Consider the following 15642-nt stretch of genomic DNA (forward strand, 5'->3'; position numbering starts at 1 on the left):
GAATTTGAAAACATAGAACTATTTATTTAAAAATTAAAAATTACCACATTTTAATAATTTTTAAAAGTTAATATTATTTATTCTCAAAATTTTCAACTAATTTTCACTAATAAATACACCACTTTTTTTATAAATAAAAAATACTTATCGATAGATCCGGATGTCTGACGTGCGCCCTAAATCTGCAAAGGTGAATCAAAAAAAGAGGATTGGAAACGGTGAGTTTAGGATCCGGATCCGTTCCCGAGTTCTTTTTTCGTAAGTTGTTTAGTGAGATGGGCTTTTGTTGGTTCGGATTGCGTGTCTTTTGGCGTATGGGCTTGTGTTCCTTTTAAAGTGCTTCCAACGTGTTTGTTTATTCCTTCCTTCCTAGCCGATGTGGGATTTTGTGGCTTTAACGCTTTTCCTTTGTCTATTTGTTTATTCCATCATTAATCACCCCCTATGAGTTATTGCGATGGTTGAGTATTTATGCCTAACTTTAATCGTTGCAATTCTTGTAACTCTTGAATCTTCTCCATTTTTTTGGTCGTTTTACCGTTTGTGTTTTATTCCGCTCCTCTTTTGTTGATGCTGCCTTTTCCACCTGTTTCTTTTGGCTTTTGACGATCTAATTCATTTCAAGGTTTGCTCCATTCTCATTGGTAGTTTAGGTCGATTTTCCGGGTGTTAGGGGAACTGGGATGAATATTTGAACCGGCCGATATGGTCCTTGTTCGTTTCCTATTTTCTTCATTTTTGGGTTCTTCCTGTACTTTTTGTAGCTTGCTTTCGTTGCCTGATTATGTTTAACCCAACTCAAGCAAACTAAAAAAAGCTCATGAAAACTCCATTTTTTGGCCTTTTGTTGGTAAAAATACGCAAGCGTACGTATGCCAACTTGTAATACAGACTGTGAAGTCCGGATATCGTACCCATAGAGAAAACTTTTGAATACAACCAGTTAAAAGACTCGAGTTGGATAGTCGGAAAGATAATTTTGTTTGTTGTGTAAATTAAAAGACAGATATTAATAATTATAAATTAAGTAAACTAAAGCTGTAATTCAAATGATGTTTTAACAATAATAGGAAAAGCAGGGATTATTAATCTTTGTTATGCTGTTACTTGATTCGGGTTATGGATTGTATTGTTCTGATGAGGTTCGAACTAATCTAAAGCACCTAAAATTCTCTCTCTCGCAATTACAGGTAAAAGCATTAAACTAACTAATACTAGGTTAATTATTCACTCTCGCACAATGATTAGCCTATGTATAAATCAATTAAATGGTTATTAAGCAAATTCAAAGAACACGCACTCGTTAATTCACTTTCGCACAATCAACTCCTGCGTTCTTAATTATATTGTTCTATTCCAATTTTACTCTCTCGAGCTAAAACTAAAACATATGGCATAGACTAAGTGATCAATTTAGGCTAAGCATTAAGCACAATAATTAAAACCCATCAAGAACAAAAACCTATAAATCCAATTCAATTAACAGACATAATTTTAATTAATAATCTCCAATGAAGGGTTTAGCTAGACATAATAATGGAATAACTAAAAGCAGTAATTAAAGAATTCATTCTGCGATTAAATAGAATACTGAATATGAAATTAATATTAATCGTACCTTATTCGAAGTAAACTAATAATGAATAATGAAAATCCAGCGATAATAATGAAGAACGAAAACTAAAACTGTAATAATCTATTGTCAATTTCAAAACATAAAGTCGCGAACCCTAATACAATGTTTTAGAAAGGAATTTATACTAGTTGCCTTTGTAATCCTCGAGCTCTATGAAATCTCCAAAGTACCCAAGTCTTTATTTGTCGAATATCCTTTTTCCGGGGTCAAAAACGTCTTTTCAGCATCCCTTAGACGAGGGGTGCACGACATGCAGGGTCAAGGGCACGTCGTGCCCCCTACAAAACTTAACCGCACGACGTGCACAGCCAAACCGCACGTGCGGTTCACTTTTTCTCAAGCACGTCGTGCTTGACAACGTGCACCCCATCCTTCAAAACTCTGGACTCCTTCGGCTGACGTGCTCTCAACGTGCACTATAGGTGCACGACGTGCACCACCTGAAATGCTCTAAAATGTCACCGATTCTTGCTCCAAACGCTTCCCGGCTCTCTCGTAAGTCCAAAATCGCTTTAATAAGCTCCAAAACCATCCATTTACGTGCATGTACCTGAAATGCTTGGACATAACAATAAGAACCAAAACTAACATGATTTCGACATTAAATATGGAATTAAAAGACCTGAAAGTACCTAGAAAATAGGAGTATTTCTACTCCTATCACCTTTCCTCTTTTGCGTGTGACTTTCTTCTTTCATTCTCTTGAATTTATAGTTTTATGGGGTAGTGCGTTATAACTGTCACGTTTTTTTTGAATTTTTCTTTTTTTAGTGCATCATGCTTCTCTCTCCTGATTGCTTTTGACGGTTGGATTGCCCGTGACTCTTCGGTTCTAGCACTGCAGTGGTTGTGGTTACTTTATCACCATTTATTACTTCCACATTTGCCTCTTTTACCCCTTTTCTTTTTCGCTTTTACCTTACAGGGAAAGATTATAAATAGATCTCTTCTTTGTCATATATTTTCTTTACTTCTTTCAGAATTTTCTCTTCAATCTTCTTCTGCTTTTATTTTCCTTCTTTCATCAGAATGGCTAAGAACATATTTGATGTTATGGACGCGGGTATGTTGAGTGACGACGAGGTCACTATCATGTTTAGCCTTCCCTTGCTTGATCGACCACTTACACCCTTTATTTCTATTTTGTCGGATAATGAGGATGGGTCTTCCGTTTCTGTTGGCGATCTTCCTACCTCCACTACTGCTGCTTCTCTGGTCTCTCTCCCGGTGGTTATGCCTGCTATTTTTTTTTCGGATCCCTTTCTTCCGTCACCACTAATTCCGTATCAGTTGTGGTGGTATCTTCTCCCACCGTTATGTCTTGCACTTCTCTTCCTTCGGTTTCTTCCGAGGGGACCAAAAAGCGCCCTGCTACCGGCCCTCCGAACTCTTCCTTGGAGCCAGCTTCTCGCCTGCGTCCGGATTTTCTAATTCTACTTTTATTCTCAAGGGTAGCATTGTCAACCAGGATTGTTTTATCATGCCGAAGGGCTCTCTTCTAGATTCTAATCACATTCGTAATGCCATATCTGCCTACCTTCGGAGTCAATGTCTGCTACCCGTTTTTAGATAGGTTCCTAGAGTTGGAGGCGCGCCTTCTATTTATGGTAGCGCCCTTCGTCTCCTTGATGATGTTCGTCGACTAGAGGACGATCAGACCCGTCTTTTGGCCTATGTGAATTCTCAGTCGGAGGTTGATTCTCAATTTGATCAGATGTCTGCGGCTCTGAAGAGGATCCGAGAGTTGAGCTAACGTCAGGCGGAGGAGATTGTTTCTTTGAAGTCTTCGAATGAATCTTTAAAGACTGATCTTCGTGAGAAGACCGTGATCGCTGCCTCTTTAGAGAAGCAACTCGATTAGCGGGGCAAGCAGGTGGAGGCGTTGCAGGGTTCTACTCGGTCGCAGGAGAATCATATTGCGGATCTAGAAGTTACGTTAAACAACGTTCGTCTGGACTGGGCGGCGGTGGAGGCGGAGCGCGAACGTTTATAGTTGCACAGCCAGGCCCTGGAAAGCCAGCTAGAGGAGGCCACTGAGGTGGTTCCTCTGATGTTTCAGCATTACTGCTGGTCCATTAGGTCGGTTATTTTAAAAGAATATTCGGTGGCAGATCTTTCTTTCTTGTACGTTGATGTGGCTCGGTTTCGGAGTCAGTGCCTCTCCACCCTAGCTGCCCAGAAGTCTGCGATGTAGCTGTTGGTTAGTGCTTCCCCTTCTCCTGGGGGTGCTTCTTTAGTTTCGGCCTTGGTCGCGGGCTCAGCTTCTCGTGCCCCTTCTTCTGCCACCTTTCCATTTGTCCCTTCGTCTTTGGTGACTAGCTATCCGCCTTCTTCTATCGGCGGTACTTGATTTGGATAGTTATAGATAGATAAGATGTTGATGCATGTTGTTTTGTAATGAACAATTTTCAAGAACAACCACTAAGGCTACTTGATTTGGATTCATCGTGCAAAAGTGATTATGCATTTGCAAGCTTTGATACCATGAAAAGAATGGTAATCAGTTGGTACTTGTTTATCAAGAGATTACATTATATAGATACAGGTCAGTTTATAACTCCTAATATAACTCAAACATATCACTTAGAAAAACTCTTATCACTCATCTACAACAATTTATATTGATCCTTATCAGAATTCACTGACAATTTTTTAGAATTAACCTTGTCTTTTTAAAACGTGTGACAAAGTAGATAATTATTTTAAAACAAAAAAAGTTAAAGTAGTATAATGTTATCAAAGAAACTAAAAACATTAAATGATTATTGGAAAGTATACTAATGTATGAGATATTGTCAAAACTAATAATTTGTAGTTATTAATTTATAAAATTGACATATAAATTTTTCAGATACTCTAATGTCCTTATACACATTTATGCTAATGTCCCTTGAATTTATTAAATATAATTATTATTTATAAATCTATTAAGATAGTTATTAGAGTTAGAATACTAATTTAAATAAATTACTTACAATACTACGTTAAAATACTGCTATAGTACTAACTAAAATATACCCCCTTATTTAATAATTTTTATTTTTATTTTTATTCAATCAACTACAATTTTAATTAAGATAAACTATTTCTAACAAATTACTAATTTAATTATTATTTGACATTTTCTATTTATATTCTCCATAAATGCAATAAAATTCCTAATTAACTAATATTTCAATAATTATTTGATATTTTATATTTAGTCACAATTTGCAATTATAAAAATAACTATTAATTGAATATAATTTTTCTAATTCATAATAAATATAATTAGTTGACGAGTTACACTACGACCCACATGCGAAACATGTAAAGCAACACTGGTAATTAAAAGATTTCATATTACAAATGCTCATTGACTTGTTGTAAATATGATATGACACAATCAATATATGAGAGAACAAAGGCTCAACACGCCCCTAAATTTGTGACGCGGGGTCATCTAACCCAATTTATATTTTTTTGAGCAACTAACCCCAAGACTCTTCATTTTTGGGTCAAATAATCCCATAATTGTATTTTAAACGAGTAAAATACAAATCGGAAGTGACGGATGTATAAAAGCAATTAGATACTCCCTAATTGTTGTGATATAATTATTCTAAATCCATTTTTTGAAGTAGAAATATAAATTATAGGATTATTTGATCTAAAAATAAAGAGTTTTTGAATTAACTGTTCAAAAAATATATAAATTGAATTTGATGATTCAGTGTGATAAGTTTAAGGGGCGCGTTGATTTTTTGTTGTGAGAGAATAAAAACTCCTTAAATGGAGAGAATATTTTTATTAAATTTAAAATCATTTTTTAAATTTAAATAATACATTCCCATCACAAACAGAATTAGAAAAGATTCTTTATAAGGCGCCAATTTGCAGTAAAAGAATGATCAACAGCCACGACGCAATAGCCAATCAACAAGTGTCCTATTATTTCAAACTAAGCATCTATTCTCCCTACTACTTAAAGTCTTTAAACCTATTTTGTCTAGTTTCTAACTCGTTAAAAACAACAAAAAAATCAACGACCGAGTCTCAGCTGACTCGCATCAACTCGCTCATTCACTCGCCCCCGTTTATATTCACACGGTTGCGAGTGAAAACCTTCATTATTAATTAAACATAATTTCAAATTCTACTTACCAAATATGAGCTCAGTTGTGCAGGTAATTTTAATTTTTGATCCATCTTAATTTAATTTAGTTTATTTTAGTTCTTTTAAATTGCATTTGATTGATTTTCCGCTAATTATTTGTATTAGGGCTTCACTAAGTCCCTGGCCATGACTGTGCTCTCCGAGATCGGTGACAAGACGTTTTTCGCTGCTGCTGTAAGTTTTTTTTTATGATTTAATTTTCTTTAATTTGATACTCATTATTCAGTCAAAGTTTTCTTTAATTCGAATTTGATTGAGCAGCTGAATTCATTGATAAAAATAATTAGTAGTTAAAATTTAGGGATACTTCTGATTTTTTAGTGTATAATTTACTGTATGAGAGGTGAATTTAATATATATTACATTGATTGATAATAAGTATAATTCAGTTCATTTTTATGATGCTGCGATTTTGGTTTCGTATAGTGCTGAGCTTATTTGCTTTTTTTATTAGTTTGATGGATTTCTTCTGCTATTTATTTGTGCTGATTATGCTTCTCTGAATTATGTTGTTGGTGTCCAGATCTTGGCAATGCGTCATCCGAGACGACTCGTTTTGGCAGGATGCTTAGCAGCTTTGATCGTAAGTTTCCATTTTTACTTTCATTTTTATTTTTAAATTCTTGGGTGCTTGATTGGATCCCCTGTTGTGAACTTGTGATGATAAGATTATTAAATGAAAGCGCTGGTTGTTTTGCAGGTGATGACCATTCTTTCTGCCGTCGTTGGCTGGGCTGCACCAAATCTGGTAAGCTGTCTACTTGCAGCCTGAAAGTGGTATTATGTGTAGGTTAAATTAATTTGGAGATGTTTTTTGAGCACCTGATGACGGTAAAATAGTGGATTAGTTGCAACTCAATTATTTATTACACTTACAGCATGTTATCAAACATTTAAATGACTTCTGCAGTATATTGAATGCCTTGTGAAATTAGGGCTGTTATTCATTATTTATATGTTAGTTTGTTGTTTACGTTGACATATTTCTAGATAAATGCGATGATTAATTAAAGTGGTTTGTTATTATTATGTATGCTTCTGACCTTGTTAAGGTGTACTCTTAAATATTGTTTCTTTTCATCTGTTATTAATTTATGATATGATTTTATTTTATGATGCAGCTCTCTCGTACATGGACTCATCACATAACAACAGTGCTGTTTTTTGGATTTGGCCTTTGGTCCCTGTGGGATGGATTTACTGACAAAGGAGGGTATGGTTTTTCATGAACGTCAGTTTTTGCTTAGTTTATTTTCATTCTGGTTTTGTGCTTTCATTGGAGGTTATTTATATTTGATTCAACAGGGAGGCTGAGGAATTGGCAGAAGTTGAAGCAAAATTGGTTTGTACCTCTCCTCTGCGACCTTTTCATTTTAAGGGAAAAATTATTTTACTTAAAGTCTTTTTTGTTATTAGGATGCTGACTGGAAATCTAACTCCGGAACAACCAAAGAGGGGGCCAAGGTAAATTCTGCTGCTAGCATCGCATGCTTGCTCTATTTGTTCCTTCAGACAGTCATTTTCGTTATTTTCGCTTCTTGTTAAATGTTATTGAATTTTTTATGTTCCTGTAGTTTCAATTTCTAATAATTATCCAGTCATGGAAAAAAGGTAACATGTGAGAAATGTCTGAACACGGACTGGATGGCTAAATCCTTTCAAAACTCTGGTAGACCATGTCCTTGCTGTATGGCGTCTTGCTTTAATACCAGTGCAAATGCATGCTTTCGGCTTTGATAAGAGGATGGAATTAGCCTCCTTTTTCAAAAATGTCATGTTCTCACTCCTTATCTTTTACATGGCACATTGCTTGCTTGTGCCGAAAATTGGAGGCTGGCCAGTTCCTTTTCTATGGACTATGCTTGACATATTTAAGAATTGAACTATTTCTCCCAGGCTGATGATGATTTGAAGAAGCAGAGACGCCCATTTCTCACTCAGTTCTTCTCACCTATACTCTTGAAGGTAAATTGTAACTGCAATCTATTATGCCAAACCAGTAAACCGTATGAGATCAACAAATTTCTTTATTGCCTGGTGTGCAGGCTTTTTCCATTACATTCTTTGGTGAATGGGGTGACAAGAGTCAGGTAAGAACCAACACAGGACTTCATACATATTTATAGTTGTAATCGTATTCACCTTTTCTTTATTCTTATTTTGCATTGTTCGTGGCTGCCATTTCAGATAGCTACTATTGGTCTAGCTGCAGATGAGAACCCATTTGGTGTTGTTCTTGGTGGAATTCTGTAAGTCCGAATGCTGTTTTTTTCATGCATTTATGGAGCCATGCTTTTCTTTTATGGTTAATATATTTTTGTGTTTCATGCTTATGTTTATTTTTCTCTTTCTTTTTCAGTGGACAAGCTTTGTGTACAACTGCTGCTGTTTTAGGAGGAAAGAGCTTGGCATCTCAGATATCTGAGAAAATAGTAATCACAAAATCCTGCTTTTATCTTCTTAGCATGTTTTCTTATTAAAAAAGTCAAATGGAATGTGGCAGATTGTGCTATTATAATCCTTGCCGTGTTAATAAAGGTTGGGTCGAAAAAATAAACTCCGATGGCGGGGTCATGTTTCCTTGTTTAATTTCTATGTCTTCAAATTATGAGAAAATAAAATCATAGATATGATCATCAAGCACTCTATGCATATACGCTAGTTTTGCAAACTGAGTTGCCAAATGAAGATTTTGAACTTTTTAGTATTATTTGAAGTACGTTTAACAAAAAATGATACAATTTCTGTGATGCAGGTTGCCTTGTCAGGTGGAGTCCTTTTCATAATATTTGGGATTCAGTCTTTCCTATCAACCGTAGAATGATGATGCTTCTAATACTGCCACCGGTTAGTGCTTCCAAGACGCTCAAACTCTCCAATAAAATTTTAAGAGTCGATGATAATAAATTATTTTCCAGAGAAAGACATTTTGCCTCACTTTTTATGTGGGGGAGGCCTTTCTACTTATCTATGCGTGAGAAACAAAATAATTGTTTCTAAAGCAATGCCCAGTTAAACATAATGAATTGCTTGAATGGTAATGTTTCTTTTTTGGAGTGGAGAACACCCATAATTCTTTCCCATTACTGCTGTTTTATCGTGTTTCGATGCTTGAATGTGAACATATGCTTATGCATTATGCATATTAGACTAACATATGCTATTTTTTTTGTTCGATTTGTTCAGGTATTTAAAGATAGTTAGATGAACTGGAAGAAAAAAAATTGAGAATTTTGACATCAACCAAGTCCACAAAACATTATTATTAGTTGTGAGAGCAAGTGTATGCTCAGCGAAAAACTGATTGAAAGAGCTGTAACATGTTTGATTGACAAGGTCAATCAATTTATCATACTTTTTTACAGGTTCAGCATGTCATTTGATATGTTGCATTTACATCTGTTCTGGTGCAAGCCACTTATAATAAACATTCATTTGATGAATTTGAGACAATTTTTTCTCTTGCTTGACAATGGCTTTTTTTTTTTCCAAAGTTAAAATATATTAATGAAGATGTAAATATAAACAATGAAAGTCATATCACAAGGATCTCAATATGATCTTTCAAATTTGAACAACCAACTACTAAACAACAATCCAAGATAAGCAAAAAATAATCGAAAATAAAGATAAATCTATGACATGAATCCCGATAAATTTAACACAACAAAGAACTATGTTCCCGTTGGACGGGGTACTTAGATCATCCTTTTTCCGACTTGACAAGAAATCCGCTCTATCCGACGAAGCTTAGCATTTTTGATTCATCTTCAAGAATATTCTAAAGAGATAGATTTAAAAACCTCTCCAATGTTTAAATTTACAAGAACTTGGATCTAAAGTTCGAATAAACACTAAATAGTCTTGAACGATCTACAACATCGGATCAAAGAGGTAAGAAAACAAGCCATAACAATTTATTTCATAAGATAAAATTTCAAACCATAAAAAACATCTTAAAAAAAGTCTTATTCAATCAACAAAAAGTAGATCTATACTAAATAAAACTATGGGCGGAGAGAAAATGATTTTCCGATGACCGGAAAAATCATCTTCTCCCACCCTCACCAAGAACAAGATGAAGAAGATAAACTTTGTTTAGAGAGAAGGGAGAGCAAATTTTGTTGAGAGAGAAAGTAATTAGTACTATTATTTATGTTTGCATCATACCTTTCTTAAATTATCAAATTACACTCAAATTTGGGAACATTATTTGTCAGTATATCTAGTAATGATACATTCTGCAAAAAGGCTGAAGAGGTTTGAGTGATGTGGAAAAATTGAAACAAAAACCTGCCATTATGTGATAATCAGCAAACTATATTAAATCATTGATCTGATTATTATATTATCTAGAACACTTTTTGTACTATAAAATACTAATTTTAAGATATAGCTGATCATATTCAGTTGTTATCTATGAATTTTGATTCCAAAATTATTAGTTTCAAATGGAGAGTAAACTAAAACAAAACAATTGATGTGTTGAAAGACATAATAATAATATAGTAACACCTTGAAATTTCGTATTTTATTCCAAAATTACCAACATGCCAACGTTTGCATTTGCCGATGGATGACCAAAGCTTCATACAGATACGACACTGCTAATATATATACACTATCTAATACTGTAACGAAGCGACATAGATGACTTATCATTAGGCGCGTCTTCAGCATCCACCGCTTGCAGGTTCAATTGAGCTCAGAAGTCCATTACCCCTCAACTGCATGCAATGGTCTTCCGCATCGGCCTGAGCGCAAATAATCACAACCGCCATGCCATTGTAGTGTGCTTCTTGCATTATGTTAACTGCATTATCAACTGTCATCCCTGGGATAACCTTCATCAATACTTGCACAACATATTCCCTTTTATTGTAGTTATCATTGTGTAGCATCACCCTATAAGGTGGTGCCATTTTCCTTGATTTTCTGCACACAAAAAACAAACAAACAAATATTTAATATTTAGTATTCAAATAAATTTCATTTTATGCCTCCAACATTAAAGTAAAAATCACAATGCGTCACGAAGAAAACCTAGGAGGTAATAAACTTTACTAGCACTTGTGACAAGGGACATTAAGGGCGGAAACATATCAATTTGAGTTGCCAATCATATTCTGAGAGGAAAAAGAGTAACAACCTAAGAATATTATCATTGGATCCGATAAGATAAAAATTATTAATGGAAGGATAATGTATCAATTACACATCAAGATGAGATGATAGTAGAAGCAAGTCGCATGCAAAATGGAGTTCCTAAAGTTATTATCATCTCGAGGTTTGTTCTTCAAACAGGAAGTACCTCTTACTTTCGGCGACCACATGCCTATTCACTATCTAGCTCATTTGTTCTACCAGTCCACCCCAAATAAAACCACTTTACAGACACATCTAAATCGGATTCTTTACAAGCGAATTAATTTAAAGCTACAGGCTACTCTAACCAAACAGCTAGTTATAGCTATTGCAAACTCAACAGCTACCAATTATGTTTGGATTAGTTGTTATCCAAAATAAAGAAAACAACAACTAACAGTTAAACCAAACCCTATCTTACACAATACAGAAAATGCTGGAGAGAAAAAAAGGCGAAATTACATTTTCTACGAGAATAGGTTGTAGATATAAAGTTCCGAAGTTTTTAAAACAGAAAACAAACAATTAAACATAGATTGGACAAGTTTCAACGCAATATAGCATCAAACTTCTCCGAAACAGCCATGCCAAACAGGCCGAACAGCCACATATTAGAAAATAAAAGAACGTGCTAAACGAAAAGAGACTATGCTGTAGTCATATACCTCAAATCAAACTCAGATTCACGGCCAGGAGTGGTTCTCTCTATAACCGGCTTTTCCAATACCCCACCTCCTTTACCCGGCCCTGTTGCCGCCAAAGCCATGGGAATCCCCCGGTTGATCCATGGACCTCTACAAGAACAATATTTATCTCCTGTAACAAACAATCAATAAATCACAAACAACACTAAACTAGAATCTGCAAGTAATTAACTACCCACCAACTGACACTCCAAATACAGTTACTAATCATGCAAAATTAACCAACTAAAAATCCACTCAAAGGAACACCTCAAGTTAGTTAACAAATACAGCACAAAAAAGAAATTCTATCTCAAATTAATATCCATAGTATAATTTAAGCAAAATAAATTATCGAAATAGATAGCACGAACACTTCATCCAATCAACTTGTCCCGTTTCGGACAGTGTTATTTTGCCATGTCCGTGTGTAAGTGTCCCGTTTTTCAGTGTCCGTGCTACCTAGGAAATAACAAACTAAAATTCACAAAGGACAGACAAATACAACATTAATTTCATCAAAAAAAGGAGAATTAGCAATGACAAACAGCTAAACTAACTGATTACCATTAATTAATACAAAATTGCACCAAAATTAAAAAAAATTAAGGATTTAAAGAAGAACCTGATTTAGGGTTAAAGACGTGGTTAGGTGAGAGAGTAATTCTCCCACGAATTGCAGTCTCCATTATCTCTGTTTCTTCAATCAGAAATGGATGTTTTGTTTTAAAAAATTATTTATTTGAAATTGTTGTTTTTTTAAAGAAATAATAAATATTTTAAAGGCAGTAAGATGAGGTGGTTGAGTGGTGGTGCTGGAGAGACGTAATGGCTAAAAAGACGTCGTTTTTCTTACACCAGAAAAATATCATATACGGGGATATAGCAATAATATAAATCTAGTACTAAAGCTTTTCAATTGTGTTAATTTTAACCAAAAATCAACTATTTTAGCTAATTTTTAATAAATACATCTCAACTTTAACCAATTGCTCACTTTTTTCAGAATAAAATACCATTTTTTTAGATATTTTCAATTATAACCAAATTTAAAAAAATTTAATTCAACAAATACCTATTAAAATTAAAATAATTGGCGGAATGGTTATAATTGAAACAAATAAAAAATAGTTGGTGTTATTTTAAAAAAGAATGAGCAATTGGCTAAAATTAATATGCGCTTATTTTGCAAACTATCAATAGCAAAATTGTAAAGTTAAATCATTTTGGAATCTCTAAACTATACGATTTTTATTATATGGTCTTTTATTTTTAAGTTTACCTTCTTGAGCTCTTAAATTTTTATTTTTTCAACAATATTTTATACTTCTATTATTTTTAGCAATCGGGTCCTTATCCGGTCCCTTAAAAGGACCCAATCAACCAAAATTACGTAAACAAAAATCGTATAATATAGGGACTTTAAAATAAATTTAGCCAATTTTATCAGCAAACGGCATCGTTTTGAAAATGTGACATGACAGTTCCAAAAAAAATATCAAATTATCATCATCATCAGAAAGGGTTTTTGCAGTTGCAGATAAACCTCCAAAAATCCCAATTCAAAACCCTAACTCCACCTTCACTTCCCATTTCAAATCACCTCAGGTAACTCATTATTTACTCTCTTCATTACATATTATTGCCTGATAGTTTTATGTTTTTTCACTTATGAACATGGAACCCAGTCTCTCATTGTCCTCAGTGTACGGCTCCTTTTCCACTTCTTTGCCCTTCTTTATTTCTTACAAATCTAATTTTATTGAAAAATCCAAGTACCCATCAGTCAAATCCCTAGATAAGTCCCAGTTTTTGGGGAAAAGTTTGGTTCTTGAACATAGAAATGGTGTATTTGGTGATACTTTGAGTAGGAAAATTCGAACTCCGTTTCACCCTGTAAGGGCGGTTGTGAAGAGAAGAAAAGAGCTGCCCTTTGATAATGTAATTCAAAGGGATAAAAAGCTTAAATTGGTGTTGAAAATAAGGAAGATTCTTGTGAGTCAGCCTGATAGAATTATGTCACTTAGACAATTAGGTAAGTATAGGAGAGAATTAGGTCTTCAGAAAAAGCGTAGATTTATCGCGCTGTTGAAGAAGTTCCCGTCCGTGTTTGAAATTGTGGAAGAAGGGGCTTTCTGTTTGCAGTTTAAACTGACAGCTGAAGCAGAAAGATTATATCATGAGGAGTTGATGGTTAGGAATGAGGTGGAGGATATAGTGGTTGTTAAGTTGAGGAAGCTTTTGATGATGACGACTGATAAGCGTATATTGCTGGAGAAAATTGCGCATTTGAAGAGTGATTTGGGGTTGCCGATAGAATTTCGTGACACTATTTGTCATAGATATCCGCAGTTTTTCAGAGTTGTTGCGACTGAGAGGGGGCCGGCTTTAGAATTGACTCATTGGGATCCTGAGCTTGCGGTATCAGCTGCTGAATTATCAGCAGAGGAGAATAGGGCTAAGGAGATGAAAGAGAGGGATTTAATCATTGATAGGCCCCTCAAATTCAAGAGGGTGCAGCTTCCTAAGGGTCTGCAGCTTTCTAAGGGTGAAATGAGAAGGATTTGCCAGTTCAGAGACATGCCTTATATATCTCCTTATGCGGATTTTTCTGATATAAAATCAGGCACGCCATTGAAGGAAAAGCATGCGTGTGGTGTTGTTCATGAGATTTTGAGTCTCTGTATTGAGAAGAAGACCCTTGTGGATCATTTTACTCATTTTCGGGAGGAGTTTAGATTTTCTCAACAGCTAAGAGGGATGCTAATAAGGCATCCTGATATGTTTTATGTTTCCTTGAAAGGTGATAGGGATTCTGTTTTCCTCAGGGAAGCATATCACCATTCTCAGTTGATTGATAAAGATCGCTTGTTGATAATCAAAGAGAAGCTCCGTTCTCTTGTCTCTGTTCCTAGATTTCCAAGACGGGGTGCTGGCAAAAGGGACGCTGGTATAGAAAATGAAACCGTTGAGCAAGAAGATGAAAGTGTTGAGGAAGGTGAAGATTTGTCCGATTTGGACAGTTTCTTGAGCGACAGTGAAGATGACGATGACGATGACGATGATGATTGGAGTGATGAAGAAGATGATACACCCCCAGATTTTGATGAAGATGATAATAGTGTGAAGATTCGTGTGAAAACATCAAAAGACCGGTCTGATAGCTCAACAAAGACTGAAAAGAAAGTGCTAGTTCCTGCATTTCCCGATGGCCGGCCAAGAGAACGTTGGTAAATGAGATACAACTTGGCTTTGAACAGTGAGGCCCCGCCCGACTCTTGAGATGTAGAGGCTGCCATGATCAACCTGGTGACAGTAGGTTGATTTTTACAGAAGAAGGATGTAATTGACTTCTTTGCAGGTCCTGAAAACTTGTAAGCCCGAACCCTGCTGGCGAATTTAAGTCTCAGGGGAAAATTTGCAATTATTGGCAGGAAAACTAATATCTAAGTTTCTCCATGTTACCTTTTTCCACAAGGATTAGTCGGAGTGCCAGGGAAAGATTTATAGTATAGATAGTCCAAGTCCCCTAGTGTATTTTCAGAGATATAGTTTGTAACGGAGGAAACTTATCAGTAAATACTTTGCATGGACGCATATCATTGTAACCTGTTCCGACTATGTTATAGTTTTCATTTTGTCTTTTGTAAATCTAAAACATTTATGTTATGCATCAATGTTTTCTTCTAATCAACAGGCAGCAGTATTTCTTAGGCTTTTGTCCAAGAGGACCAAGACCACAGTTTTCACATGTGGGAGCCTGTATCTGTCAAAGACATTATGAATTGGCAGTAAAATATCGACTTATTGCCATACCATCAGCAAATATCCTTAAGATGAAGATTCTTGTCAGAGATTTCCTTAGCACTATCTTCAGAATCGTAGTTTTTCTTTTTTCACTCTAATTATTGGACTTGTGCTTTCTGTTGGTTCAGTAATGTATTCCTTGTTTTACAGTGATGGCAGCAGATGATTAAATGGTAAACTCGGGTGTATTCATCAGTGGCGGTTGTAGCAAACAG

General features: G+C 35.1%; 3 protein-coding genes across 3 annotated transcripts; 2 read left to right on the forward strand and 1 right to left on the reverse strand.

Annotated features, from left to right (window-relative positions):
- Positions 1-5577: 5577 nt before the first annotated feature.
- Positions 5578-9245, forward strand: LOC126674848 (GDT1-like protein 4). Its single transcript, XM_050369373.2, has 13 exons — positions 5578-5802; positions 5898-5966; positions 6316-6375; positions 6493-6540; positions 6914-7005; positions 7098-7134; positions 7209-7256; positions 7689-7757; positions 7838-7882; positions 7980-8041; positions 8152-8224; positions 8548-8639; positions 8979-9245. Exons 1-12 carry the CDS (start codon positions 5785-5787, stop codon positions 8614-8616), a joined length of 690 nt encoding a protein of 229 aa, XP_050225330.1. The 5' UTR covers positions 5578-5784; the 3' UTR covers positions 8617-8639; positions 8979-9245.
- Positions 9246-10293: 1048 nt separating this feature from the next.
- LOC126675172 (ATP-dependent Clp protease adapter protein CLPS1, chloroplastic) lies at positions 10294-12419 on the reverse strand. Its single transcript, XM_050369775.2, has 3 exons — positions 12246-12419; positions 11603-11753; positions 10294-10727 (listed from the first exon to the last, which is right to left on the reverse strand). The coding sequence occupies exons 1-3, from the start codon at positions 12307-12309 to the stop codon at positions 10466-10468; spliced, it is 477 nt and encodes a 158-aa protein (XP_050225732.1). The 5' UTR covers positions 12310-12419; the 3' UTR covers positions 10294-10465.
- A 685-nt stretch (positions 12420-13104) lies between these two features.
- Positions 13105-15310, forward strand: LOC126673173 (protein WHAT'S THIS FACTOR 1 homolog, chloroplastic). The gene has a single exon (XM_050367173.2). The coding sequence runs from the start codon at positions 13292-13294 to the stop codon at positions 14852-14854; it is 1563 nt and encodes a 520-aa protein (XP_050223130.1). The 5' UTR covers positions 13105-13291; the 3' UTR covers positions 14855-15310.
- The last annotated feature ends 332 nt before the right edge of the window (positions 15311-15642 follow it).

Source organism: Mercurialis annua, linkage group LG3 (assembly GCF_937616625.2).
Source record: "Mercurialis annua linkage group LG3, ddMerAnnu1.2, whole genome shotgun sequence".
Lineage (NCBI taxonomy): Eukaryota > Viridiplantae > Streptophyta > Magnoliopsida > Malpighiales > Euphorbiaceae > Mercurialis > Mercurialis annua.